This window comes from Oryctolagus cuniculus, chromosome 18, assembly GCF_051225735.1.
Source record: "Oryctolagus cuniculus isolate XC-2025 breed Fujian yellow rabbit chromosome 18, ASM5122573v1, whole genome shotgun sequence".
NCBI lineage: Eukaryota > Metazoa > Chordata > Mammalia > Lagomorpha > Leporidae > Oryctolagus > Oryctolagus cuniculus.
This window is the reverse complement of record NC_142884.1, coordinates 15,346,417-15,372,823: the sequence shown is the minus strand read 5'-3', so window position 1 is coordinate 15,372,823 and position 26,407 is coordinate 15,346,417. Positions and strand designations below refer to the sequence as shown.

At 57.5% G+C, this 26,407-nt stretch overlaps 1 protein-coding gene across 1 annotated transcript; it reads left to right on the top strand.

Moving 5' to 3' along the window:
- Positions 1-1,792: 1,792 nt before the first annotated feature.
- PSMC4 (proteasome 26S subunit, ATPase 4) lies at positions 1,793-10,881 on the top strand. The gene is made up of 11 exons (XM_002723263.5): positions 1,793-1,851; positions 2,733-2,831; positions 2,938-3,124; positions 5,017-5,163; positions 5,250-5,359; positions 5,450-5,543; positions 9,736-9,903; positions 9,988-10,064; positions 10,154-10,322; positions 10,482-10,537; positions 10,659-10,881. Exons 1-11 carry the CDS (start codon positions 1,816-1,818, stop codon positions 10,770-10,772), a joined length of 1,257 nt encoding a protein of 418 aa, XP_002723309.1. The 5' UTR covers positions 1,793-1,815; the 3' UTR covers positions 10,773-10,881.
- Positions 10,882-26,407: the final 15,526 nt, after the last annotated feature.

Sequence of the window (26,407 nt, the reverse complement as noted above, 5' to 3'; positions counted from 1 at the left end):
GAGTGGCGCTGACCCCGGGCCACCAATTCCCTTTGTGACTTACTGATATAGACTTCCCCCTGCCCGAGCGCATCCCTAACGCTAAGAACACAGGCTCTGGGGACAGACAGATCTGGGTCCCCACTGTGTAAGATCCACACAGCTTGACAGGATCTACTGAAGGTGAACGCATACAAATTAACACGTTTACCCAAAGAAATGTGCTGGGATATTCACAGTGCCAAGACAGCCCCACACCGGAACATATCCAGCCTGCGGTGTGCTCACACAATGGAAGCCACCCAGAGACGAAAACACTGTCTCCACACACGTGGCGCGAATGACTCTCAGGAACAGGAGGCTCAGAAGCCCAACACGGGGCCGGCACTGTGGCGCGGCGGGTTAACACCCGGGCCTGAAGTGCAGGCCCTACGGATGGCCTGGGACAGCAGTGGAAGATGGAGCAAGCGCGTGGGCCCTGCACCGGCGTGGGAGACCGGGAGGAAGCTCCTGGCTCCTGGCTTTGGATCGGCGCAGCTCCGGACGTCGCGGCCAATTGGGGAGTGAACCAGCAGATGGAAGACCTCTCTCTCTCTCTGTCTCTCCTCTCTCGGTGTAACTCTTTCAAAGTAAAATAAAATAAATCTTAAAAAAAAAAGAAGAAGAAGAAGCCTAACACACAGTACGGGGCAGGGACTCCAGAGACGCCCCTTTGAGAGCACGGGGCTTCTGGGCCTGCCACCGCTTGGTTTCCGCATTGGGGCCGGGTACTCGAGTTTCCCTCGTGGCAATGTGCTGCCTGTGCAGTCACGCTTGGTGGTGTGGGAGTAGCACCGGCTCCCCAGCCCCGGCTGGCAGCACAGGCTCTGGGGACAGACGGATCTGGGGGCCCCCACGGCTGCCGCAAGTGGCTGCACGGCTCTCAGCCAGTTCCGCTCTCTGTAAGAGAGAAACCATAAGGCTTGATGGGAGGCCATGAGCCCTGGCCCAGGTCGGCGGGTCTCCTGTGTGACCCAACTCCTGGGCACCCACTTCTTTCCTTCCTTTCTTTAGGCTCATTTATTTGAAAGGCAGAGTGACAGCCAGAGAGGAAGAGACAGAGAGAGAGGTCTTCCACCCGCTGCTTCACTCCCCAAGTGGCCGCCACGGCCGGAGCTGGGCCCATCCGCAGCCAGGAGCCAGGAGCTGCCTCCCGGTCTCCCACGAGGGTGCAGGGCCCAAGCGCTTGCCCCATCTTCCACTGCTGTCCCAGGCCGACCGTAGGGAGCTGGCAGCCGGGACAAGAGCCGGAGCCCCGTGCGTTATTCCCGAGCACTCCCCACGGGCCGATGGGCTTGGGGCGCCTCAAGCGCCACCCTGAGGGTCAGCTCGGGCCTTTCAAGCCCTGCGAGAGGCACCGCTCTGGGGGACGCCCACCTGAAGATCCTCTAAAAGCCCCCCTCCGCGGAACCCGACTCAAAGCTTCTCCAGGCCTGCCGCTACACATGAGCAAAGAGAACTCGGCCACTAGACTCTAAGGAGCCCTGAAAACGTCCCCGCTTGAAACAGCTATACAGCCCCGGCACCGCGGCGGCATTGCCCCGTGCGCTACTGCGCATGCGCACCGCTCGGAGCCGGCGCGCGCTCGCTGGGTACGCACAGCGCATGAGCGTGCCTGGGGGGCGGAGTCCAGGACGAGGCCCTCCTACCCTTCATCCTATCCCGCCCTTCCAGCCGGCTCTCTGCGACGTCTCAAACTACGTTTCCCAGAATCCTCTTAGCCTGTGGACTTCCGGTGTCGTCAACGGAAGCCGTGACTGGACCGGGCCGGGCCACACAGAGGCCGGCTTGGTCACTATGGAGGAAATAGGCATCTTGGTGGAGAAGGCTCAGGTGCGGCGGGGACTTGGAGTTCTCGGTTTGGGCCAGGATCGAGGAGGGGTGTGCCGAGTCGCCGAGGATCCCAGCTCGGGCCTGGGTGATAAGGCCTCGGAGGAGAGCTTTGTGCCTTCCCTAGGCCTCCCTGCTGGCCGGATGGCGTTAGGAGGGCGATGCGGCTCAGCCAGCGGGGCCGGGGTGGTGCGTGATGGCGGAGATTGGAGGCTGCTTGCGAGGCCTGGCTGGGGTGCTTAGCGCCTTAGGTGGCTCGGCGGGGCTGGCGTGGGTCGCGTGGTTAGCGGCGTATGGGACGTGACCGCGCAGCCGAGGGATGTGAGGGGTTGGCCGGGGAGCCGACTTACGTCCCGGGTTGGTCGGCTGCGGTGGCGCGGGACGGAGCCGGGGGCGAGGTGTTATCAGTTGGCTTGGCTGAGAGATGCTTGGGTCTAGTGCGAGTTGGGAGCCTGTGACATGAATTTGGGGGGAAGCTGGGTACTGGCAGAACTCTATGACTTCAACGACCTGCTTGGGAGAGACATGTGACCCTGGGAGCCTGTTGAAGGGGGTTTGGGAGTACTGGGGTCTGGTAAGGAGTTAATGAGACATTTCGACCCTAGTTGGAGGTTGGGTGGCGCTGGGATGTTTTGAGTGCCTTAGGATAGCGGGAGATGCGTCGGGGGCAAGTGTACGTCAGGGACCTATTGAAGGGGCTGGAGTCCCTGGAAGCCCGGGGGGGTGGGCGTGGGGCTGCGAGGGTCCCAGGATCTGTTTGGAGGACTGAAGGATCTCGGGAGCCTCTTAGGGCTGAGAGAGGTCGCGGAGGAGTGGGGCGGGGGCTCGGGATGCTTTCGGGTGGACTTCTCCTCGTCCCGCCTGAGCGCTCTCCCTTGGTCTAGGATGAGATCCCGGCGCTGTCCGTATCCCGGCCCCAGACAGGCCTCTCCTTCCTGGGGCCTGAACCTGAGGACTTGGAGGACCTGTACAGCCGCTACAAGGTACGCGTGCCCCAGCCCGGCCCGGCGCGGGGCCCAGGTTATCGCCGTCCTGGTCGCTCTCCCGCTCGGCGGAGCTACCCCCAGGCCCTCTCCTGTTCGCCCGCAGAAGCTGCAGCAGGAGCTGGAGTTCTTGGAGGTGCAGGAGGAGTACATCAAGGATGAGCAGAAGAACCTGAAGAAGGAGTTCCTGCACGCCCAGGAGGAGGTGAAGCGGATCCAGAGCATCCCGCTGGTCATCGGGCAGTTTCTGGAGGCTGTGGATCAGAACACAGCCATCGTGGGCTCCACCACAGGTGCGTCGGTGGGCGGGGCCCCCCTCCACTCACCTGTTGCCTGCCGTGCGCCAGCAACTGCCGTCTGCCACGTGCTCGCGTTTTCGTTTTTGAGACGCAGTGTCCATGCAGATGCCTGCAACAGCTGGGCTGGACCAGGCTGCGCTCAGTGCAGGTGTCCCGTGTGGGCGGTAGGAAGCCAAGAACGCGAGCCGTCACCTGCCGCCTCCCAGTGCCTGCATTAGCCGGAAGCTGGAGTCAGTAGTGGAGCCGGGACTCGAACCCAGGCACTCTGATCTGGGCTGCGGGAACCCCAGTCAGTGTATTAACCACTGTGCCAAACGCCCACTCCTGTACCAGGGTCTTCTGAGGCGTGGTGGTGCGGTGGTAGTCCTCAGACTAGTTTGATCCAAAAGCAGAAATGGATTTTACGTTGAGGGTGTCCATCCCTGTCTCTGACTGTTTAAGTGTACGCTTCAGACAGAAGTTTCTGCGAAGGAAGCGTGTGTTGCCTTACCCCGTCTGGTGGGTTCTGATGTTTTCTGTTCTGTCCCAGTCTGTTGATTTAAGCAGAATTCTAGTCAGACCCCTCTAGTTGTTTCCACAGCCGCTCCTGCATCTGCCTGTGATTTGAAACCATGAGCCGAGTGTCAGGGGGCCGGGCTGTGGAAAGGATTTGACACATTGTGGCTGCCCTGGTTCACACAGGTCCAAGCTGCCCTCAGGACGGTTGTGTCCCGTACCTTAGTCTGTCTTTTCTCCTGTCCCGTGCTCCTCTGGACCAAGTTGTGTTTTTGTTTTTAAAGATTTTTTAAAAGGCAGAATTACAGAGAGAGAAGGAGAGACACAGAGCGAGAGATCTTCCATCCACTGATTGGCTCCCAGATGGCTCAGCATCCAGGGCTGGACCAGGCTGAAGCCAGGAGCTTCACGTGGTCGCTCTCTGCGTGGGTGCAGGCGTCCAAGCACTCGGCTCACCCTCTGCTGCTTTTCCCTGGCGCGTTAGCAGGGAGCCAGATTAGAAGTGGAGCAGCCGGGACTGGAACTGGCGCCCATATGGGATGTCAGTATTGCAGATGGCGGCTTTACTGGCCACACCACAATGCTGGCTCCCCAAGCTGTGTTCTTGTAAGGGTTGAAGGCAAAGGTGTGGAACAGCCTGATGTTGAACCACTGAGCCGTGAGGTGTGAGGGCCGAGAGATCCAGGAGAAGGCCTGCATCTGACCTTGGGGGGGGGGGGGGGTTAGGAGAGGCCGTGGGGCCCTCCCTGAGATGGTGCCACAGGTGGAGGGGATTCGGAGAGCGGCACGGATGTCGGCTCAGCACATCACAGGGAGCTGTCTGGGAGGCTGACTGTCGGGCTGGAGACTGAGCCTGCATCACTAGCGTAAATGGAGGGGGTGGGTGGAGGCTGCGTAGCCAGGGACGAGTCGGGCAGGGACTGAGATGGAGGGGACGGGGGTGAATCAGAGCAAGGGTCCTGACGAGCGGAGGCGGGGCTGGTTGTAGAGACGGGAGGCCAGGTGGAAGGTTGTAGTAACTGATGGGCTGTGGGGGTGTGGGGCGGGAAGGTCCAGGATGAGGCTTGGGGCTCTGGCTGGGGGTCAGGGGGCAGGAGGTCTCCTTGGACAGAACCAGGAGCAGCTGAGATGCTGAGGTCGTGTTGGGACCCAGGAAGTGACAGAAATCCGGGGGAAGCTTGCTGGACACGCAGCCTGGAGCTCGAGAGAGTCAGGGCCGCAGACAGATAAGGAAGTCGTTAGCGTGGCCGTGGGGGACGGACGGCAGGGTGTGAGTGAGAGACACTGGCAGCCTGGAGGGCGTCACCGTGAGGTCGCCGGGATGGGAGGGCGACAGCGGCAAGGCGCTGGCCCCTCTCATCCTCCCCGTTCCTTCCTGTCTCCTGCCCAAGGCTCCAACTACTACGTGCGCATCCTGAGCACCATTGACCGGGAGCTGCTGAAGCCCAACGCCTCCGTGGCCCTGCACAAGCACAGCAACGCCCTGGTGGACGTGCTGCCCCCCGAGGCCGACAGCAGCATCATGATGCTCACCTCGGGTGAGTGGGGAGCCCGGCCCGGGGGGGAGGGGGGGCCCAGGCCCCCGAGGGCTAGGCCGGGCGCCCCAGCTCTGCTTTCCCACCAGACCAGAAGCCGGACGTGATGTACGCGGACATCGGCGGCATGGACATCCAGAAGCAGGAGGTGCGGGAGGCGGTGGAGCTCCCGCTCACGCACTTCGAGCTCTACAAGCAGGTGAGGCGGCAGGGAGGGGCCTGCGGGGCGGGGCCGGGCGGGGCGGGGCCGTGGGGCTCCCTGGCTCATCGTTCCTGCTCCGGGTTTCAGATCGGCATCGACCCTCCCCGAGGCGTCCTCATGTACGGCCCACCTGGCTGCGGGAAGACCATGTTGGCAAAGGCGGTGGCACACCACACGACAGGTGGGTCTCTCCCCCGGCCCCTGAGCTCTGCCCCGCCCCTTTCACCTGGCTCCAGGTTGGCTCAGGCTCCCCAGGCAGCGCCAAGGCACCGTGTTCCCAAACAAGGGCTCCGGGCCACAGCGCACGCGTGCCTTCCCTGCCTGTGCAGTGCCTCGGTGCCTCACAAGCAGAGGCCGATTCCACGGGGTGATTGTACAGAGCGCACGGCGTAGCCAGTGCTTTTCCTGTGAGGGGCCGTGACCTGTTGTAATCAGAGCTGAATTTGGTGGGTCCCAGCCAGGCTTTGTAAGACACGAGCTAGAACAGAAGACGGCAAGGGCTTCCACCAAGCGCGCGTTCCTGCTGTTTTGTGAAACTCGTGTCGCGTACTCGTGCACGCGCCTATGTGCTCAGCGTGTTTGTTAACGCGTTTCTTACTGGAAGTGCCAGAGCAGAGTGCCAGGAGGTCACTGTACTGCGGTTGCAGAGCCTCAGACTCTGCACCCGCGAGCCAGGGAGCAGTGGAGCGGGGCTGAGCCGCGAGTCTCCCGGCCCAGGCTGCCTGGGCTTGAAAGCTGGCGGATCTGCCAGCTGCTCGCGCTCCTCAGTAAGTCAGCCCCTCTGTGACTCCGTCCTCGGCCGCCAGGGGAGGTGATCACAGCGCCTGCTTTTCTTGAGTGTTTGGAAAATTAGATTGGCGGTAAAGCGTCCAGGTCCGCGCCGGGCGCATGTTAGCGGGTGGAAGGCGTCAGCCGCTGCGCTGGGGACTCTGGCTCAGCACTGTTCCGCGCTTCCTCTACGCCAGGACTTATGCTGGAATGCAAAGGTGCCTCAGTTGGGGGAAAAGAGAACCGAACACTTGGGGCTCCGGCAGGCAGTGGCTGTTTATCGAGCGCTTGCTGTGTGCCGGGATGTGTTCAGGTGCTGGAGACAGGGCGATGACCGAACAGAGCCTCCGTCCCTCAGAGGGGCGGGATCTCCGTGGGGGCAGCGCTGGAACAGATAGGCAGGGAACGGAGTCTGTGTCTCGAGGTGCTGGGTGTGGCGAGAACGGCTAAGCGGGGTGCTCTGTCGTCCCTGGGAGTCCCCAGGAAGGCCTTCTCGGAGGAGGTGAGGCACAGGGAGGAGTTGGTCAGGCACACGGCGGGAGGGCATGTGACACGGGGAGCGGGGAGAGGCCTGTGGCAGAGGCCCAGAGTGCGACTGTGAGTGCCACGAGGTTCGTTTCTGGTCTCTGCCCAGTGCCCAGCCAGTACCCACTAAGGTGGGGGCCCAGACCAGACAGTGGTGCGTGACTGGCGCCGAGGCGAGGCTGAAGAGACCACGACGGGTCTGCGAGGCACCTGACAACCAAGTAGAAGACTCTCACCCCAGGGGCAGGCAGCGGCAGCCGTGTGCAGAGGTCCTGGGTGCCCTGGAGAGAGAAGGCAGACTCGGTCGTGCAAGTGGCAGGCTTTCCGACCGACCACACGGGGCCGGGAGAGGGAGCAAGGCCAGGCGGGTCCCAGGTTCCAGCGCGGTCAGCCAGCAGGCACCGGTGACCTTGCAGGACTGAGGGATAGCGGCTTGGGACGCCCCGAGTTTCACTGACCGTCACACTCAGCTGGAAACATGGACAGAACCGGTGTGCTCTCAGTGCTGTGGCTGGAGACGCGTTACCAGGCAGTCATGTTAGGGTGGGCACTAGACTTGCTGAAAGCTAAAGCGGCTGATGCTAACAGGAAGGCGGAGTAAAGGCTGCCGGACAGCTGGAGGGCTCAGCTGTTTTCTCATATGCACTTCACTTCCGTAGTCAAGCTGGCGTTCATGGGGCTCCCGTTCCTGAGGGCGTCTCGTCATTGGTGGGATTTACGTTAAGGAGAGCAGTCACGAAGGGACTGCCTGGAGGTTTTCCTTGCTAAGACAGGGTAGATGGCGGGCATGATGCCAGCTGCAGGGAAGGTGACAGGGTGAGACAGAGGGCGGTGACAGCTAGGAAGAGACCCCTGGGGAGCGGGGGAGGGGGCGGCGAGAGACGGCCCATTGTCGGTGAGGACAGGGAGCTGAGCAGTTCTGATGTGAGGGCTCCAGTGTCTCCCTGGGGTGACAGCTGAGGCCGTCTGCTGGCCAGGAAGAGGGGCAGGGTAGACGAAGTGTGTGGATGGTGGCCAGGGTTCGGCGGAGCTGCTGTGGGCGCTGGAAGAGAGTGCGGACATGGGAGGTAGCAGGAGGCAGGGAGGAGCTGTGGTGGTGCCCGCTGTCCTGTCCTCCGCCTGCCCTCAGCCCTCAGGGTGTTCGTGTTGGGAGGATGGTCTCGATGCCGTTTACGGAGAGGAACAGCAGCGGCTCTCGGCCTCCACACGTCTTACTTGATTAATAATCGCCTTCTCACAGAAGCCCCCGGGATAATGTACCCCCAGGGTACTTTTGTCATCTCCACTTTACGCATCGGCACTTGTGCGAGGTCACCAGCTGGCAAACGAGAGGGCCAGGATTGGGTCGCAAGCAGGCTAACCCCAAACCTCTGAGTCCTAAGCACTCCAGTGAGTCCTTGTCTCGGAGGTCCCAGGGATGGGAGTTTGCTTTGTGTGTGAGCAGGAAAAGTGGCCCGAGGGCCCTGCCAGGCCCTGCCCCGGGACGAGAACCAGCCCAGAACGCTGGTGGTGTGCGGAGGGTCCAGGAAGCCCCAGGGGCCTAAGCACCTGGGCCATCTTCCACTGCTTTCCCAGCCCGTAGCGGGGAGCTGGGTCAGAAAAGGAGCAGCCAGGACTCAACCAGCGCCCATATGGGATGCCAGTGCCACGGCAGAGGCTTAACCTACTGTGGCACCGTGCTGCTACCCCAGCCCCCTTGTTTTAAATTTAGCTTTTTTGATGTTTTGTTTGTTTAACATTTCATTGGCCTTATTTTCAATTCTGTGGTCAAGCAATTCTTCATAAGGAGAAGTGTTTTAGTTTTTTAAACTTTCTGTTGTTAAATATTTTCTGAAAATAATTTTGAAGAGAACGATTTCCGAGAGTTCTGTGTCCCTTCTCCCAGATCCCTCCTGGCCCAGAACCACAGAACAATCAGGAAAACCAGGAAGTGAACCGTGGTGCACTCCCGGGGACTTCCGAGTCGACCAGACGGGTCCGCTTACCGCTGAGCCTCTCCTGTCCCGAGCGCCAGGGCAGTGTAGACGGACCGCTTGGCCGAGCAGGGGCAGAGGTTGAGGGGCTCTGGCTCTGTGTCCCATCTTCTTTCTGCGTGGGTCCGAGGGTGATCTGTCCCCGGCAGAGGTAGGGAGACCGGGAGGGGGCGGGAGTGTGGAGCGACAGGGAAAGTTCCCCAGGGAGCCAGCTGACCGTGGAGGACAGGGAAGACCGAGCTGAGATGGGGGCTCAGTCTCCCAGGGTGGTCATCCAGGGTGGCTGGGCGGAGGGAGGCAGAGCTCCTGAGAGACAGGGAGGACGAGGGGGTGAGGGAGGCACAGGAAGCTGCAGGTGGAGGCCAGCTGGCGGGCAGTTCCGGAGGGGCGGAGGCGGCCTCACGTGGGATGGGGCGGGCACCTGCAGAGCGGCCTGTGATCAGCCTGTGATCACAGCGCGGGGTTGTACAGGCTTAGAGCAGAAAAAGAAACCCGAGGGTAGGATGGCCGGGGAGCCCCTGGCTGATGCGGGGCTGGGGAGGAGGGACGCCGGAGCCGGGTGAGCAGGGCAGGCCTGCAGTTCACGACAGAAACCACCTGGCCCATGTGTCTGCACGGTGTCCCCTGTGTGACGGCTGCACGCCACACAGTCACTGAGAAACAGCTTGAATGTTAAGAAACAAGTCCAAAGGGAGGGTCCCCACAAACCCGTCTTCAGCCCCACTGATGGTTGTCAGCTACGTCAGGACACGGGCCCGTGGTCCCTGACTCAGGGACGGAAAAGCAAGTCCACGTAGCAGACGGGAACTTGGAGCTTGTGGCAGGGCGGTGTGAAGTCTTGCCGTGTGGACCACATCCCTGTTTAAATATGGGGCCAAAAAACCACACTTGTGGGCAGAACACTTGTGGGTTCAAGTGTCGCTGTGGGGCACAAGCAAAGGACCAGGCCCGGGGGCTGGAGCTGGGCCCTGCCCTGGGCGTGAGAGAATGACCCAGTCGCTGGGAGTGGTGTCCACGGGAAAGGACAACTTCAGAGAACCCTGGTCTCAGTTAAAGCAGAACGGGCCCGGGGGAGGCTCACGTCTACCCTCGCCCTCCTGCCCGCAGCTGCGTTCATCCGCGTCGTGGGCTCCGAGTTTGTGCAGAAGTACCTGGGCGAGGGCCCCCGCATGGTCCGCGACGTGTTCCGCCTGGCCAAGGAGAACGCGCCCGCCATCATCTTCATAGACGAGATCGACGCCATCGCCACCAAGAGATTCGATGCCCAGACAGGGGGTGAGTGACGCCCACGCGCGGCCTGAGGGCTCGGGCAGCCTCGTCAGCCCCGGTGCCCGGCACTGACGGTGCTGCCCTCCCCAGCGGACAGGGAGGTCCAGAGAATCCTGCTGGAGCTGCTCAACCAGATGGATGGATTCGACCAGAACGTCAACGTCAAGGTTGGGGGCCGGGTGGGCCCGGGGAGGGGTGGCGTGTGAGTCGGGGAGGGTGTGGGGACAGCCGTCTGAGCCGCCCGCCCCCAATGCAGGTGATCATGGCCACAAACAGAGCAGACACCCTGGACCCTGCTCTGCTGCGGCCGGGACGCCTGGACCGCAAAATCGAATTCCCGCTCCCTGACCGCCGCCAGAAGAGGTTGATCTTTTCCACCATCACCAGCAAGATGAACCTGTCGGAGGAGGTTGACCTGGAAGACTGTATCCTGCTCAGGGAGGGGGAGGGCCGCGGCCCCTGCCGTTGCATCCCAGCTGTGACGGGGGCCAAGGCCCAGCGAGTAGGGCTGTGACAGGGATGGCTTCCAGCCCAGGTGTCCCCCCCACCACATGGGAAGTGGCTTCCTTAACGCACCGCTGCAGACGTGGCCCGGCCGGATAAGATCTCAGGAGCCGACATCAACTCCATCTGTCAGGAGGTGAGTGGCGACTTCTCTCGGGCTTGGCAGGGGCGGGCAGGGCCCCTCTCCCCCAGGCTGCTGTGCGGTCACCCGCGGCAGGGCGTGCGGGGAGCAGGTTGCAGCTTTTGTTCCTCGACAGAGTGGAATGCTGGCCGTGCGCGAGAACCGCTACATCGTCCTGGCCAAGGACTTCGAGAAAGCCTACAAGACCGTCATCAAGAAGGATGAGCAGGAGCACGAGTTTTACAAATGACCCCCCCCCCCCCGGCCAGGGCTTCCCCACCCCCTCCCCACATACCCCTGTCTCAGAACGCAGTCCCTTCTCCCAGGATTGGTTTGTTCAATAAAGAAGATAAGCGTGAGGCTGCTGAACTTTTCCTTGGAAGTGTTAACTCCTGCAGAGAACCGGACCTGTGGGATGTGTGGTCTCCTGACCTCAGACAAGGCAGGCGGCAGGCACTTGGCCTGGGTTGCAGCTGGAGAGAGAAGCAAAGCTTCCCGACGACTTCAGCGTTTGGAAAAGGGATGGAAAATGAACCCCCCACCAAAGCCTTTGACCACAGGATAAAGCCCCTGTGCACCTCGCACCTCCACTCCCTCAGGTCAGAGACCGCTGGGCTTTTAGTTCCTCCCATCCTCGCACTCGGAGTAGCGGGGACACAGAGAGGGCCCCCAGAGCCCCCCAGAGCAGGCTGTGGTGGGGGGCGGGGGTGGGCTTTAGGGCTGCGCTGCGTGTTCCTGGCCCCCTGTTGCTGCGCGGTTTCCCACAGGCCTCACTGACCCGTGGCCAGCAGAGAGCACCCCTGTCCCACGCAGGCAGTGTCTGCTGGGCGGGCGCCCTGCCCGTGGAGAGCTGGAACTTCCAGCTTCTCCCTGAGAACGTGCGACTTCTCGCAGACCCTTTCCCAAACGCCCGGACCCTGAGGCCTTCCCTTCAGTGTGTCTGTCTGTGTCTGCTGCGGTTTGACTTCTGATTAAAGCTTCACCCAGCTTTGCCCGCGCCTCCCCCCCCCCAAGTACTCGATGGTGTCTGTGTGTGTGTGTGTGGTGAGGCCTGTGATACACTATACTGCGGCCCGCTCGGCCCCAGGTGGCCACAGAGCAGCATGGCGTACCAGGCCCTGCTGGGTCAGGCCTCCCCTCACCTCTCCCCTGCCCTGCTCAAGTGCAGCCCCTGCGGTCCACACCATGCAAGGCCCCAAGGAGCAGGCTGACCCCAGCCCTTCACATGAGCTCCCCCTCTCTGACTGTCCATCCAGCCTCGCGGGGCCACGTCCAGCTCGGCTGTGATGTCGTTCAGACACCTCGAGGCATCTCCTTTCCCGCCCACCCTCTGTGCTTCCGGGTACCTGTCCGTGCTCTGCTCTACACTGCTGACCTCGTGGTCTCCAGTGGCCTTGAAGCTGATATTCCAGGGTGGTCTCTGCCCAACAGGAGAATGATGTGGCCGAGCTGTGAGTGCCAGGCCAGCTTTCAGCAACCCGGGCCCGCTGTAAGTGCAAGCCCGTCCTGGGGGTGGGGCTGCCTTCAGTCCTGGCTCATGCCACGGGCTGGGGGCTGGGGAGGGGCTGGTTTGCCGAATCGTTGGGCACTCTGCCGTTCAGAGGCGCAGTCTTTGAAGCAGGTGTTCCCCTGACAAAGGGAACACACACCTTTCTCTGCTCCACTCCGCAAAGACAACAGGGAACTTAAAAATATCTGTAAACCTTTGTGTTTGTTTTTGATTATAGAAAAACAGCTCCACACACAAAGGTGCCCAAAATATAGATGTGTAGGAAAACAGTTGACAAATTGAGCCCCTGTGTAAATATCACCAGAGACCTGGTGACTTCCACCAAAATCCATTCAACTGAATGTCTACTGAGAGAGTGATGGTGTCTGGGACGCAAACAAGAGGCAAAATGGTTTCCCCGGCGCCAGGGGCCGCGTGCAGTTACTGAGGCAGCCTGCGCTCAGGGGTGGGCCTACTCCGGTTCCCAGGGTGATGTGGAGTCGCTTTGGGTTTTCATGTTTATATAATGATTTCTTTTCCATTTCTGACACCTGGTAGACTGAAATGAGGGGGTCTGGGCCTTAAACTTTTTTTTTTTTTTTTTTTAAGATTTTATTTAATTGAGGGGCTGGTGCTGTGGCTCAGTGGGTTAACACCCTGGCCTGAAGCTCCAGCATCCCATATGGATGCTGGTTCAAGTCCCGGCTGCTCCTCTTCCCATCCAGTTTTCTGCTGTGGCCTGGGATAGCAGTAGAAGATGCCCCAAGTACTTGGGCCCCTGCACCCACGTGGGAGACCCAGAGGAAGCTCCTGGTTTCTGACTTCAGATCGGCACAGCTCCGGCTGTTGCGGCCATCTGGGGAGTGAACCAGCAGATGGAAGACCTCTCTCTCTGTCTCTACCTCTCTCTGTAACTCTGCCTGTCAAGTAAATAAATCTTTTTAAAAAATACAGTAGTTAACTTTAAAAAAAAAAAAAAGATTTTATTTATTTGAAAGGCAGAGTTACAGAGAGGCAGAGGCAGAGAGACAGATTTTCCATCCACTGCCGCCTGCAGTGCCAGCATCCCATATGGGCACCAGTTCGAGTCCCAGCTGCTGCTCCACTTCTGATCCAGCTCTCTGCTATAGCCTGAGAAAGCAGCAGAAGATGGACCAAGTGCTTGGGCCCCTGCACCCACATGGGAGACCCAGAAGTAGCTCCTGGCTCCTGGCTTCAGCTTGGCCCAGCCCCGGCCATTGCAGCCATTTGAGGCATCAACAAGCGGATGGACAATATCTCTCTCTCTCTCTCTCTTTCTCTCTCTCTCTCTCTCTCCCTCCCTCCCTCCCTCCCTCTCTCTGTAATTCAGCCTTTCAAATAAATAAATTTTTCAAAAATTTTTATTTGAAAGGTAGTGAAACAGTGACAGACAAGAGAGACGCCCCATTCACTGGTTCACTTGCCAAATGCTTCAACTGCAGGTCTGGGCCAGGCCAAAGCCAGAGCCGGGAACCCAATTTCAGATTCCCACTAGGCTGGCAGGGAGTCAGCTACTTGAGCCGCGGTCTTACACCTCCCAGGGCATTAACAGGAAGCTGGAATGGGAAGCAGGACGGGACTTGAACCCGGGCACTCCAATATGGGACGCAGGGTGACATAACTGCTGCTCCAAACACCTGCCCCTCCCTCAACCAGATATCTCACATTTATTAAAATGGCATTATCAAAAATTATTAAATGGTATTTAAAAAACAAAGATAATAAAGTGGCAGGATTTCCTTTTTCTTTTTCTTTTATTTTTAAGATTTATTTATTTATTTGAAAGAGTTACACAGAGAGGAGAGGGAAGGAGGGAGGGAGAGAGAGAGAGAGAGAGGTCTTCCATCCGCTGGTTCACTCACAGCTGGAGCTGTGCCCATCCAAAGCCGGGAGCCAGGAGCTTCCTCTGTGTCTACCACTCAGCTGCAGGGGCCCAAGGACCTGGGCCATCCTCCACTGCTTTCCCAGGCTGTGGTGGAATGAGAAGGCCATGCCAAGATGGCCGCTGGAAAGCCAGCGTCAGTTACTCGGGAATGGCTTCCAAACCCACCTGGCAACGGAGCCTGCTGGCAACAGGCTGTGATTGGTTGGGGCATTGACTGCCCCTTGACCGGATTGGCTGCCTTGGCTATTTAAGCTGCTGTAGCAACTGAAATAAACGAGTCTGCGGGCTGCTCACCTCAGGCCTGCTTTCACCCGACTCTCGGGGTCTGTGTGGTGACTCTGTGCCTCTTGCCCCTACCACGCTCCTCCTCTCAGAACAAATCCACCTCAACACCAGGCCATACCAGAGAGCTGGATCAGAAGAGGAGCAGCTGGGACTCGAACCAGCACCTATATGGGATGCCGACACTGCAGGTGGCGGATTTACCCACTACGCCACAGCGCCGGCCCCTCTGTTCTTAAATTTTGGAGGCACTTGCATTCTGTCGTCCATAACGGCTACTCATGCATACAGTCTGTGGGGAGCAACCCGGACTGGACTGAGTTACTGGAATTAAGACTTATTCTATGCATCTGCTCTCCCACAATATGGTGCTGGGAGAGGAGGCAACAGCTTCTACCCAGCTGCCTCTCACCAACTTGACAAGCTGCAGAACCTGCTCCTGATTGGAGGAGAGCAGCGTACTCGGCGTGTGGGCAGCCGAGTTAGGATTGGCGGAGGAGGACTATAAAGGAGGAGAGAGACGGCATGCACGAGGAACATCTAAGGGGAACATCTATCTGAAGGAACACCTGTGCAGCCCCCGAGAGAGCCGGCCGGCAGTGTGCTGCTCCCCCGCGGAAGTGGGGAAAGTGGCAGGGGGAACCGCCCTTCCACGGAGGTGGAAGGGACGGTAGCCAACCCGGGAAGGACCAGCAGCCAACCCGGGAAGGACCAGCAGCCAACCCGGGAAGAACCAGCAGCAAACCCGGGAAGGGCCGAGCAGACGAAAGAACAGCGCAGGGTCCTGTGTCGTTCCTCCACGAAGACGGGGAGCGACACAGTCTACCATTTGTTTGCACATGAAGACAGCTTGTAGTTCACTTTGGGCCAACTCAGCTCTTGAAACACAGGGACTGGGCCGGCGCCGCGGCTCACTAGGCTAATCCTCCGCCTTGCGGTGCCGGCACACCGGGTTCTAGTCCCGGTCGGGGCGCCGGATTCTGTCCCGGTTGCCTCTCTTCCAGGCCAGCTCTCTGCTGTGGCCAGGGAGTGCAGTGGAGGATGGCCCAAGTGCTTGGGACCTGCGCCCCATGGGAGACCAGGAGAAGTACCTGGCTCCTGCCATCGGATCAGCGTGGTGTGCCAGCCACAGCACGCTGGCCACGGCGGCCATTGGAGGGTGAACCAACGGCAAAGGAAGACCTTTCTCTCTGTCTCTCTCTCTCTCACTGTCCACTCTGCCTGTCAAAAAATAAAAAAATAAAAAAAATAAAAAGAAACACAGGTACTGGTTTGGACCAATTTATTCCAGCTGAACAGAGGAAAACAAACCTACATGAACCAACTGCTTGCAGTAAGCAGGGTTTTATACATTTATAATCACAAATTACAGACTTTCCAAGTTAATAATTGGATGATGCGCTCATCACTTTTCAGCCAGTGTGACACAAAGAAGCCCAGTGTGTAACCTTGCTGAACAGTTATAAACTGACTTAAAAATGCAACCTGGGTTATCAAGACTGTGTGTACTGAGCTGCACTTTTTCATCAGAAAGAAAATAATGATATCAGTGATCAAATGCTGAGGTTAATCTCAGGGTGTTCCTGTTTACCAGATGGTTGAATTAGTGCTGCTCTCCCTTAGCGATGTTTTCTTAGAAATACATTTGATTTTTTTAAAAACTGGCTCTTGCACTTACTTTGCACTTAGATTGCAAAAGATCTGTATCCTGAACAGCACGGCAAGGTGCCAGGTAATATTCCCTGCTTTTCCTAGGTAAGTGTGTGTGTCAGCTGGCGCCGCAGCTCACTAGGCTAATCCTCCGCCTGCGGCGCCGGCACACCGGGTTCTAGTCCCGGTTGGGGTGCCGGTTCTGTCCCGGTTGCTCCTCTTCCAGTCCAGCTCTCTACTGTGGCCCGGGAGTGCAGTGGAGGATGGCCCAAGTGCTAGCGCCCTGCACCTGCATGGGAGACCAGGAGAAGCACCTGGCTCCTGGCTTCAGATCCGTGCAGCGCACCGGCCATGCGGCCATTTGGGGGGTGAACCAACGGAGGGAAGACCTTTCTCTCTGTCTCTCTCTCTCACTGTCTGGCTCTGCCTGTCCAAAAAAAAAAAAAAGTGTGTGTCTGTCCATGTTTGCTTGTGTGCTTTGCAGTTGGCAACGTTTAGCATTTAATGGCCTGTTCCAGGGATGAGGGGAGAGTGATGGTCCTGTGGGGTCGCCCTGGGACGCACATCGAGACTGTGCTGACCCACAGGAGCCACTCCTGCAAGCTTCCTTTATCGCTCTCCTCGTATCATTCTATTTTAGAACCTCGAGGGGGCAGGTGTTCGGCACAGCGGCTAAGATGCTGCTTGCGACACCCGCATCCCGTGTCGGAGCCCCTGGTTTGAGTCCTGGCTCTTCTGCTTCCAACTCAGTTTCCTGCTAATGCACACCCTGGGAGATAGCAGATGATGGCTCAAGTACACCGGCCCTACCACCCAAGTACTTGAACCAAACTGAGTTCAGAGTTCCTGGCTTCAGCCTGATCCAACGCTGGCTGTTGCAGGTGGTAGATCTCCTGTTGATCTCTGCCTGGACATGATCCCCCCCCCCCCTCGGCTAATAGCTAACCCTTGGATCTGAGCAGCTGAGCCTCAGCCAATCCCAGGCTGAACACTGCTGTATTATGCCTAAATAAGGCAAATGCCCGACTGCACCAATCAGGCAAGCCCTGTAGGTCGGCTCCTGTCTTTATGATTCTAAAAGTGGCTCACCGCCGGGTAGTGGAGGGGAGAGCAGGGACCGTCTTTGTGTGGAATACTGCCTGGATCCGGAACGGTTTTCTTGTTCACCGAAACTTGATTCAATTGAACTGGTCTCAGTTTTAATTTTAACACCATCCCTGGTCACAGATCAGCCACGGATACCCTTTCTGATTTCAAACAAATACTTTAAAGTATGTTAAGTTCCAGCAGAACGAGGCAGGCCTCAAACAGAGAACCTTTGTCCTCTATCTTTGGTTGTCCTTGGAAGTTGCATAAACCGGAGTCCCACAGAGAGATTCACCCAGGGAGAAAAGGGCCCCCGGCTCTACCCGCACCCTCGGAAGCCTCTGCTCCTGTGTTCCTGCGTTGGCTGCGCACTGTCCCCACCGCTGTCTGCTGACGGACTCAGGTGTCAAACATCACCGCACTGAAAATGCGAAGCGGGGGCCGGCGCTGTGGGACACCAGCCCAGAGCGCTCCAGTCTCTGATGGCGAGGTCACGGCAGGCAGCCCAGCACCTCGGGAGAGGCGGTGAAATCCAGGCTGTGCACTAGAGCAGACAGAACAGCTGGGCGCCTAGCACAGGGCACAAGCCCCGCCTCCGCCCCCTCACACAGTTGACCACTGTGCGCAGTCCCGGCCGTTTTCCACACCCATCCTCTGCAGTTATGGCTCTGGTGAGCTCAGCTTGGCAGGTGCTGCCACTCTGAGCCCGCCCTGGCTCCATGAAGCATCACTCTGGCCTCCCAGCTGCACTTCCCAGATGTCACTTACTGGCTAAGAGTCATACACACATCTCCGATGAGAGGACAGCGGACCTGCTGCTGAGCAGTTGAAAACCACTCCGCAGGGCTGGCGCCGTGGCTCACTGGGCTAATCCTCCACCTGCAGCACCGGCATCCCATATGGGCGCCAGGTTCTAGTCCCGGTTGCTCCTCTTCCAGTCCAGCTCTCTGCTGTGGCCCGGGAGTGCAGTGGAGGATGGCCCAAGTTCTTGGGCCCTGCACCCCATGGGAGACCAGGAGAAGCACCTGGCTCCTGGCTTCGAATCGGTGCAGCGCTGACTGTAGTGGCCATTTAGGGAGTGAACCAATGGAAGGAAGACCTCTCTCTCTCTCTCTCTCTCTCTCTGTCTAACTCTGCCTGTCAAAAAAAAAAAAAAAAAAAAAAAAAAAAAAAAAAAGACTCCGCAGACCACAGACCACAGGACACTGCGGCAGTGCCTCGGGGTCTGCACAGACCAGACAGACGGCTGTCTCCCGCATCAGCCTTGCAGCAAGATGACAACGAAGCAGTGTGGCTTCCGGCCAGAACACGGTGCTCGGCATTCCAGCGACCGCGTCATTTCCTGGGCTTTCGCTAACTTTCTCAAAACGCTCTCACCATGAGCAGTCGCTGTCATCCTTGGTCCTTCCAGGAAAAAAAATCAGAAAGCAAAAAGCCGCGAGTGTCCGTGGCGGCTGCCGCCACGGCCTTTGCTCTGGACCCAGCCACCTGTGCTGTGCCTGCACCGCCTCCTGCTCTGCGGAGCCTCGTCCTCAGGACTGGCCCGGGACGGCCGAGTGTCCCGAGTGTCGCCTCCGGCCCGGGACAGCCCAGTGTCACCTCCAGCCTGGGACGGCCGAGTGTCGCCTCCTGCCGCAGTTCCTCCAGCAAAAGCTTTGGGATGTGGATCCCAGGTGTTTACAGTTTCCATGGAAACTCCACTTCTGGCTGCACCCCTCGGGCAGAGACGTCGCTCAATTTTGATTTTTCGGTCTGGACCTCACCAATCGAGCTGTGTTTTTCTCTAGTGTTTTAGCTGTGAACTGTTGGTCTTCTAGTGGGCAGGGACAAAATTAAGGTTTTTTCCTCGCAAATTGATGCGGACGATCTGCCACGGTGGGCTTCACCTTCCACAGCACCTCATCCCTTCTGAGAGCACGTCTCTCCCATGCGGACGGCTGACTTCTGGAAGGTGAGACGCCCCTCATTCCATCGTCCTCGATTCGGTGTTCCCTCCTGCTTCGATTTTCCCAAAATTCCTGCTGCCCCACCCAGAAGGAGCTCTTTTTCAAACTCGTGTCTGATCCTTCTTAGTGCCTCACACTAGATCCTGTTCAAATGTGTTATAGCAAGTTACCGACATTAATATAACTGTCGCTCCCCGTCTTCGTGGAGGAACGACACAGGACCCTGCGCTGTTCTTTTGTCTGCTCGGCCCTCCCCGGGTTTGCTGCTGGTTCTTCCCGGGTTGGCTACCGACCCTTCCACCTCCGTGGAAGGGCGGTTCCCCCTGCCACTTTCCCCACTTCCGCGGGGGAGCGGCACACCGCCGGCCGGCTCTCTCGGGGGCTGCTCAGGTGTTCCCTCAGATGTTCCCCTTAGATGTTCCTGGTGCATGTTGTCTCTCTCCTCCTTTATAGTCCTCTTCCACCAATCCCAACTCTGCTACCCACACGCCGAGTACGCTGCTCTCCTCCAATCAGGAGTAGGTCCTACAGTTTATTAGTTGAACTGGAGGCAGCTGTGTAGAAGCTGTTTTCTCCTCTCCCAGCGCCATATTGTGGGAGAGCAGATGCATAGAATAAGTCTTAATTCCAGTAACTTAGTCTAGTCCGAGTTGCTCCCCACAATAACCCAGATATTACCCTCGGGAAATGCCTGCTCCAAGATGTTGCTGAAATCACCAAGCATAGAGAAGTCCTAAACACAAATGGGAGATGGGAGCTCCTCACCAAAACCTAAGCCAGGGGCCAGTGCTATGACACAGCAGGTTAAGGCCCTGGCCTGCAGTGCCGGCATCCCCCATGGGCGCCGGTTCAAGTCCCAGCTGCTCCACTTCCAATCCAGCTCCCTGCTAATGGCCTGGGAAAGCGGTAGAAGATGACTCAAGTGCTTGGGCCCCTGCACCCACATGGGAGACTCGGATGAAGCTCCTGGCTTTTGGCTTCAGCCTGGCCCAGGCCATTCAGGGGGTGAGCGAATGAATGCAAGATCTCGATCTCTCTCTGTCTCCCCCCCTCTCTCTGTAATTCTGACTTTCAAATAGGTAAACAAATAAATAAATCTTAAGAAGAAGAGGAGGAGGAGGAGGAAATGCACCCACTCCTCCCACTACATGGAGACGCAGGATAAGGAATCAAGCTGAACGCGTAAGAGCACATGGAGGCCGGCGCCGCGGCTCAATAGGCTAATCCTCCACCTTGCGGCGCCGGCACACTGGGTTCTAGTCCCGGTCGGGGCGCCGGATTCTGTCCTGGTTGCCCCTCTTCCAGGCCAGCTCTCTGCTGTGGCCAGGGAGTGCAGTGGAGGATGGCCCAAGTCCTTGGGCCCTGCACCCGCATGGGAGACCAGGAGAAGCACCTGGCTCCTGCCATCAGATCAGCGCGGTGCGCCGGCTGCAGCGCACCGGCCACAGCAGCCATTGGAGGGTGAACCAACAGCAAAAAGGAAGACCTTTCTCTCTCTCTCTCTCTCTCTCACTGTCCACTCTGCCTGTCAAAAAAAAAAAAAAAAGCACATGGAGACGCCCAGTTTTTAGGTGATGGAGAAGCAAAGCACCAAATCCCTCCACAGCCACGCCCTGGGGTGCACGACGGCGGGCGATGCGGGGAATCCCGAATGCGCCACTAACCCCGAGCACACTCGGTCCCAGCCCGGGGAAAGGCGATCACCTGCCCGCTCGCTCCCTGAAACAGAAAAAGGAGACCATGTGGGGCGGTCAGCTGTCGCACAGTGACAGCTGACGACACGTGCTAGGAACCCACCAATGCGGCTGCCGATGCAGAGCGACAGAGGACAGCAGCAAGTCCACAGGAGGTGCCGTGCTGCAGCGTGCATGGGACTGCGTGGGCACCAACGCCTGTGTCCTCCCGGAACTGGGCTGCGCATGGCAGCACCCTGATGCAGCGACGCAGACACTTGCCTGGGCCAGCTGCACCGGAAGATTTAAAGGGGAAAGAATCCTGTCTTCTCCCCCCTCCCTTTTTTTTTTTTTTTTTTTTTTTTTTTTTTTTTTTTTGACAGGCAGAGTGGACAGTGAGAGAGAGAGACAGAGAGAAATCTTCCTTTTCCATTGGTTCACCCCCCAATGGTGGCTGCGGCCAGCACACCGCGCTGATCCGATGATCCGATGGCAGGAGCCAGGTACTTATCCTGGTCTCCCATGGGGTGCAGGGCCCAAGTACTTGGGCCATCCTCCACTGCACTCCCTGGCCACAGCAGAGAGCTGGCCTGGAAGAGGGGCAACCGGGACAGAATCCGGCGCCCCGACCGGGACTAGAACCCGGTGTGCCGGTGCCGCAGACGGAGGATTAGCCTAGTGAGCTATGGCACCAGCCATTCTCCCCTTTCTGGATCTAGATATTTAAGGGGGAAAAATTAGCATTTATATATGTATGTGTGTATGTCAGTGACAGGGAGAGAAAGAGGCAGACAGAGAGAAAGGGGTCTTCCATCCACTGGGTCACTCTGCACACACCTGCAACAGCTGGGGCCAGCCCAGGCGGAAGCCAGGAGCCTGGAACTCCACCAGGTCTCCCATGTGGGGGTGGGGACCCCAACACTGGGGCCATCATGCTGTGCCTTCCCAGCTGCATTGGCGGAAGCTGAGTAAAGACAGAGTAGGCAGGACTCTGACGTCGCGATGTGGGTGTAGCTTAACGCGCTCCACTACAACGCCCGCCCCTAAGGAAATTTCCCACAGGTCACTGGTTAACTGTACATACACACATATATGTAGCCACACATATATATACACATATACAATATCCATACATACTGCACATATATACACACATACACATGTACACACATACACACATGCATATACATACACACAACCAGGAATTCTGTTTCCAGTAAAACTGTCCTTCAAGAATGCAGAAGAGGGGCCAGCGCTGTGGTATAGCAGGTAAAGCTGCGGCCTGCAGTGCTGGCATCCCATATGGGTGCAGGTTCGAGACCCGGCTGCCCCACTTCCCATCCAGCTCTCTGCTATGACCTGGGAAAGCAGTGGAAGATGGCTCAAGTCCTTGGGTCCCTGCACCTGCGTGGGAGACCCAGAAGAAGCTTCTGGCTCCTGGCTTCAGATCGGCTCAGCTCCAGCCATTGTGGCCATCTGGGGAGTGAACCAGCGGATGGAAGACCTCTCTCTGTCTTTCTCCCTCTCTCTTTGCCTCTCTGTAACTCTGTCTTTCAAATAAATAAATCTTAAAAAAAATAAGAAAGAAAGAAAAAAACAAGAAAGAAAGAGAACAAATGACCAGTGATCCTTAACCACAGGTTTTCAAGGGGAAGAAAAAAAAATAACACTTCTCAAAAAATAAATACATAAATAAAAGGAGGGTGAATTGAGCCATTCCCACAGCCCGAAGCTGGGCAGGCCGTGGCTCCTGGACCTTCCCTGCAGAAACGCCCCAGCGGGCCCTTCGGTCCTAGGTGAGAGGACACCCAGCGGGGACCGAGACGGAAGCAGTAAGGAGGGCCGGTGCGGCAGGAGCCCGCAGCGCTGTACTGGTGTCTGCCAATGGTAAACCCACGTGCGGGAACGCTCCGTGTAGAAAGACATGGTCGACACCGGGGGAAAGGACTTGTACGCGGGCTCATCAAGGCGTCTGCGGAACAGGGATTGATAGATCAGGTTCTTTGGGTGCAAAACGATTTTGAGGAACCAGCGCCACGACATAGCAGGTTAAGCAGCCACCTGGGATGACAACGCCCATAGGGCGCCAGTTTCAGTCCTGGCTGCTCCACTTCCAATCCAGCTCCCTGCTAATGGCCTGGGAGAAGCAGCGGAGGATGGCCCAAGTGTTTGGGCCCCTGCCACTCACATGGGAGACCTGGATGAAGTTCCTGGCTCCTGGCTTCAGCCTGGCCCAGCATTGACTGTTGTGGCCATTTGGGGGGTGAACCAGCGGATGGAAGATCTCTTTCTCTTTTAGGATGCGTTCACATGCCAATGACGTAAATAAAACTAAAGGAGGAGGGTTGTTTTTGTGGCATAGCAGGTAAAGCCACCCCCTGTGATGCTGGCGTCCCATATGAGTACCAGTTAAATTCCCAACTATTCTACTTCCGATCCAGCTCTCTGCTAATGACCTGGGAAAGCAGTAGAAGATGGCCCAAGTGCTTGGTCCCCTGTACCCCTGTGGGAGACCTGGAAGAAGCTTCTGACTCCAGGTTTTGGCCTGGCCCCTTAGGGCCATGTGGAGAATGAATCAGCAGATGGAAGATTTTTCTCTGTCTCCCTGTCCCTGTCCCTGTCCTTGTCCCTCTCCCTGTCCTTCTCCCTCTCTCTCTCTGTACTTCTGACTTTCAAATAAATAAATCTTTAAAAAAAAAAGAACTAAAGGAGGAACCAACTCACTTTAATGTGGTAAGTTCTACAGTAAATTCAGTGCTACATTTGTTTAAAACCATGTCTTGGAGCCGGCGCTGCGGCTCAATAGGCTAATCCTCCGCCTGCAGTGCCGGCACACTGGGTTCTAGTCCCGGTCAGGGCGCCGGATTCTGTCCCGGTTGCCCCTCTTCCAGTCCTGCTCTCTGCTGTGGCCAGGGAGTGCAGTGGAGGATGGCCCAAGTGATTGGGCCCTGCACCCGCATGGGAGACCAGGAGAAGCACCTGGCTCCTGGCTTCGGATCGGTGCAGTGCCGGCTGTAACAGCCATTTGGGGGGTGAACCAACGGAAGGAAGACCTTTCTCTCTGTCTCTCTCTCTCTCACTGTCTAATTCTGCCTGTCAAAAAAAAAAAAAAAAAAAAGGCACGTCTTGAGTACGTACTATGTGTCTGGTGCTGGGGATTTAGGGACACGATTCCCTCCCTGTGCATCTTAGACATTCTGGTGCGGAGAGCAAATGACGAGTGAGTGAATGACGTTAGGTGGTGAGGAACGGAGCCGGGGCAGGAGAAGACGGGCGTCGGGGGCGTGGCCAGTCAAGGGGCAGTCAGGGACGCACCCACTGAGGGAGCAAGCGCAGAGGGCCAGGAGGGACGGGGCGCACCAGGAGAAGGGCAGGCGGCGTCGGATAATGCAGAGACCATCACGCCAGGCCTTGCAGGCTGCGGTGTGGACTTGACCGGTAGTGACGGTGACACAGATGCAGGCAGCGAGGTGGCAGTGTGACCGCCCCAGATGACCCGCGCAGCTCAAGCCAGCCCCTTCCCTGCACCACCCAAACGCCCCTTTCCATGCGCGGCCCAACCGGCTGACGGCAGGTGTGTGGGTGAGCCCGCTTGGATGCGTGGAATGAGCCACCGTCCTCACTGAAGGGCCTGCCGCCTCATTCAAGCTGCCTGGTGACTGAGGCCCTGGCTGACGTCTTCCATCCAGAATATCTAGGTATGCCACGCTCAAACACCTGAGCCACAGAAAGTGTGTGGGGTGTGAAATTGTGCCTACTTTGATCGGATAGATTTTCCTTAAAAAAAAAAAAAAACAAAACAAAAAAAAAAACAAAAAAAAAAACACACACGCTGTTTCTTGTATTGGCCACCAGATGGCGCTTGGACTCTAAGGCCAGAAACAGGCCGTCACCGTGGTGAACAGGTTATTTATCAATGTCTAGAGATCAGAGTGTTTGTTCTAGAGCCGATTTGGTGATGTTTCGTTTTAAAGCGGATAAACCGAGAGGGGCTAGGTTCTACCAGGTGCTAAAAAATGTAGGGGTGGGAGTTTGGCAACTTAGGGCTCCCACATGCAGCATCAGAGTGCCTCGGGCTGACCCCTGGCTCCAGCTTCCTGCTGAGTAGCACCGGGTGGACAGCGTGGACAGCAGAGATGGGGGATGGCCCCATAGCTCGCTTCCTGCCACCCACAGAGGAGGCCGGAATTGAGTCCCCAGCTCCTAGCGCTGGCCCCAGCCCAGCCATCCGGGAGTGAACCAGTGGGTGGGAGAGAGCGAGTCCTCTCCCTCTACTCTCTGCTGGCAACACCGTGGGCAGCCAGGGACTCCCACACCTGCTGGTGGAATGAATACAGAAGGCAAAACCTCCATGAAACCAGGAGCCTGGAACTCCACCTGGGTCTCCCATCTGGATAGCAGGGGACCAAGCACTTGGGCCATCTTCTGCTGCTTTCCCAGGTGCATTAGCAGGGAGCTGGATCAGAAGTGGAGCAGCCGGGACTCGAACCGGCGTCCACAAGGGATGCTGGGGCTGCAGGCAGCAGCTTAACCCGCTGTGCCACAGCACCACCCTGCCCCTCCCTGGCAATCTTACTTCCAGGGTCCTATCCCAAAGGCAGACAGAATAATGAAGTCCACAGAAGACGTCTCTCAGTTAAGTCCTATTGTAATGGGGCTGGACGTCACTGACACAGCCCTGAACAGGCTGTGGTACAATCCGCTATGCCGCATCCTCACCAAGCCACAATATGCAGCTGGAAAAAGAAATGCGATTTGTTAAGTTTTTGTACTGGGGCTGGCGCTGTGGCACAGCAAGTAAAGCCGTCATCCCATAGGCCTGGCTGTTGCGGCCATTTGGGGAGTGAATGAGCAAATGGAACATTCCTCTGTGTGTGTGTGTGTGTGTGTGTCTTTCTCTCTCTGTAACTCTTCTCTCCTTCTCTCTGTAACTCTGACTTTCAAATAAATGAATAAATCTTTAAAAAAATGTTGGGGTCGGTGCTGTGGCGTAGCAGGTAAAGTCTCCGCCTATGGCACTGGCATCCCATATGAGTACCAGTTAGATTCCCAACTATTCTACTTCCGATCCAGCTCCCTGCTGGGCCTGGGAAAGCAGTAGAGGAAGGCCCAAGTGCTTGGGCCCCTGCACCTTGTGGGAGACCCTGAAGGAGCGCCTGGCTCCTGGCTTCAGACTGGCCCAGCCCTGGCCATTGCAGCCATCTGGGGAGTGAACAAGCAGATGGAAGACCTCTCTCTCTGTCTCTTCCCCCAACCCCTTAACTCTGCCTTTCAAATAAATAAATAAATCTTTAAAAAGAAAAAAATTGTGTCTATAGAAGGATGTCAAAAAGTTCAAGGTAACGTGTATCAGAGAAAAGCTAAGCATGGATTGTCAAGATTTTCACACCAAAATAAATTTATCTTTTAATTTCATTTTCCAGGAACTTTCTGAAGCATTCCTATGTGTTTGGATAAAGCAGAATATTGGTGTTTTGTTTTTTTGTTTTTTTTTTTTTGTTTTTTTTTTTGACAGAGTGGACAGTGAGAGAGAGAGAGACAGAGAGAAAGGTCTTCCTTTTGCTGTTGGTTCACCCTCCAATGGCCATCGAGGCCGGCACGCTGTGGCTGGCGCACCTCGCTGATCCGAAGGCAGGAGCCAGGTGCTTCTCCTGGTCTCCCATGGGGTGCAGGTCCCAAGCACTTGGGCCATCCTCCACTCCACTCCCGGGCCACAGCAGAGAGCTGGCCTGGAAGAGGGGCAACCGGGAAAGAATCCGGCGCCCCAACCAGGACTAGAACTTGGTGTGCCGGCGCCGCAAGGCAGAGGATTAGCCTATTGCGCCGCGGCACCGGCTGGAATATTGTGTTAAT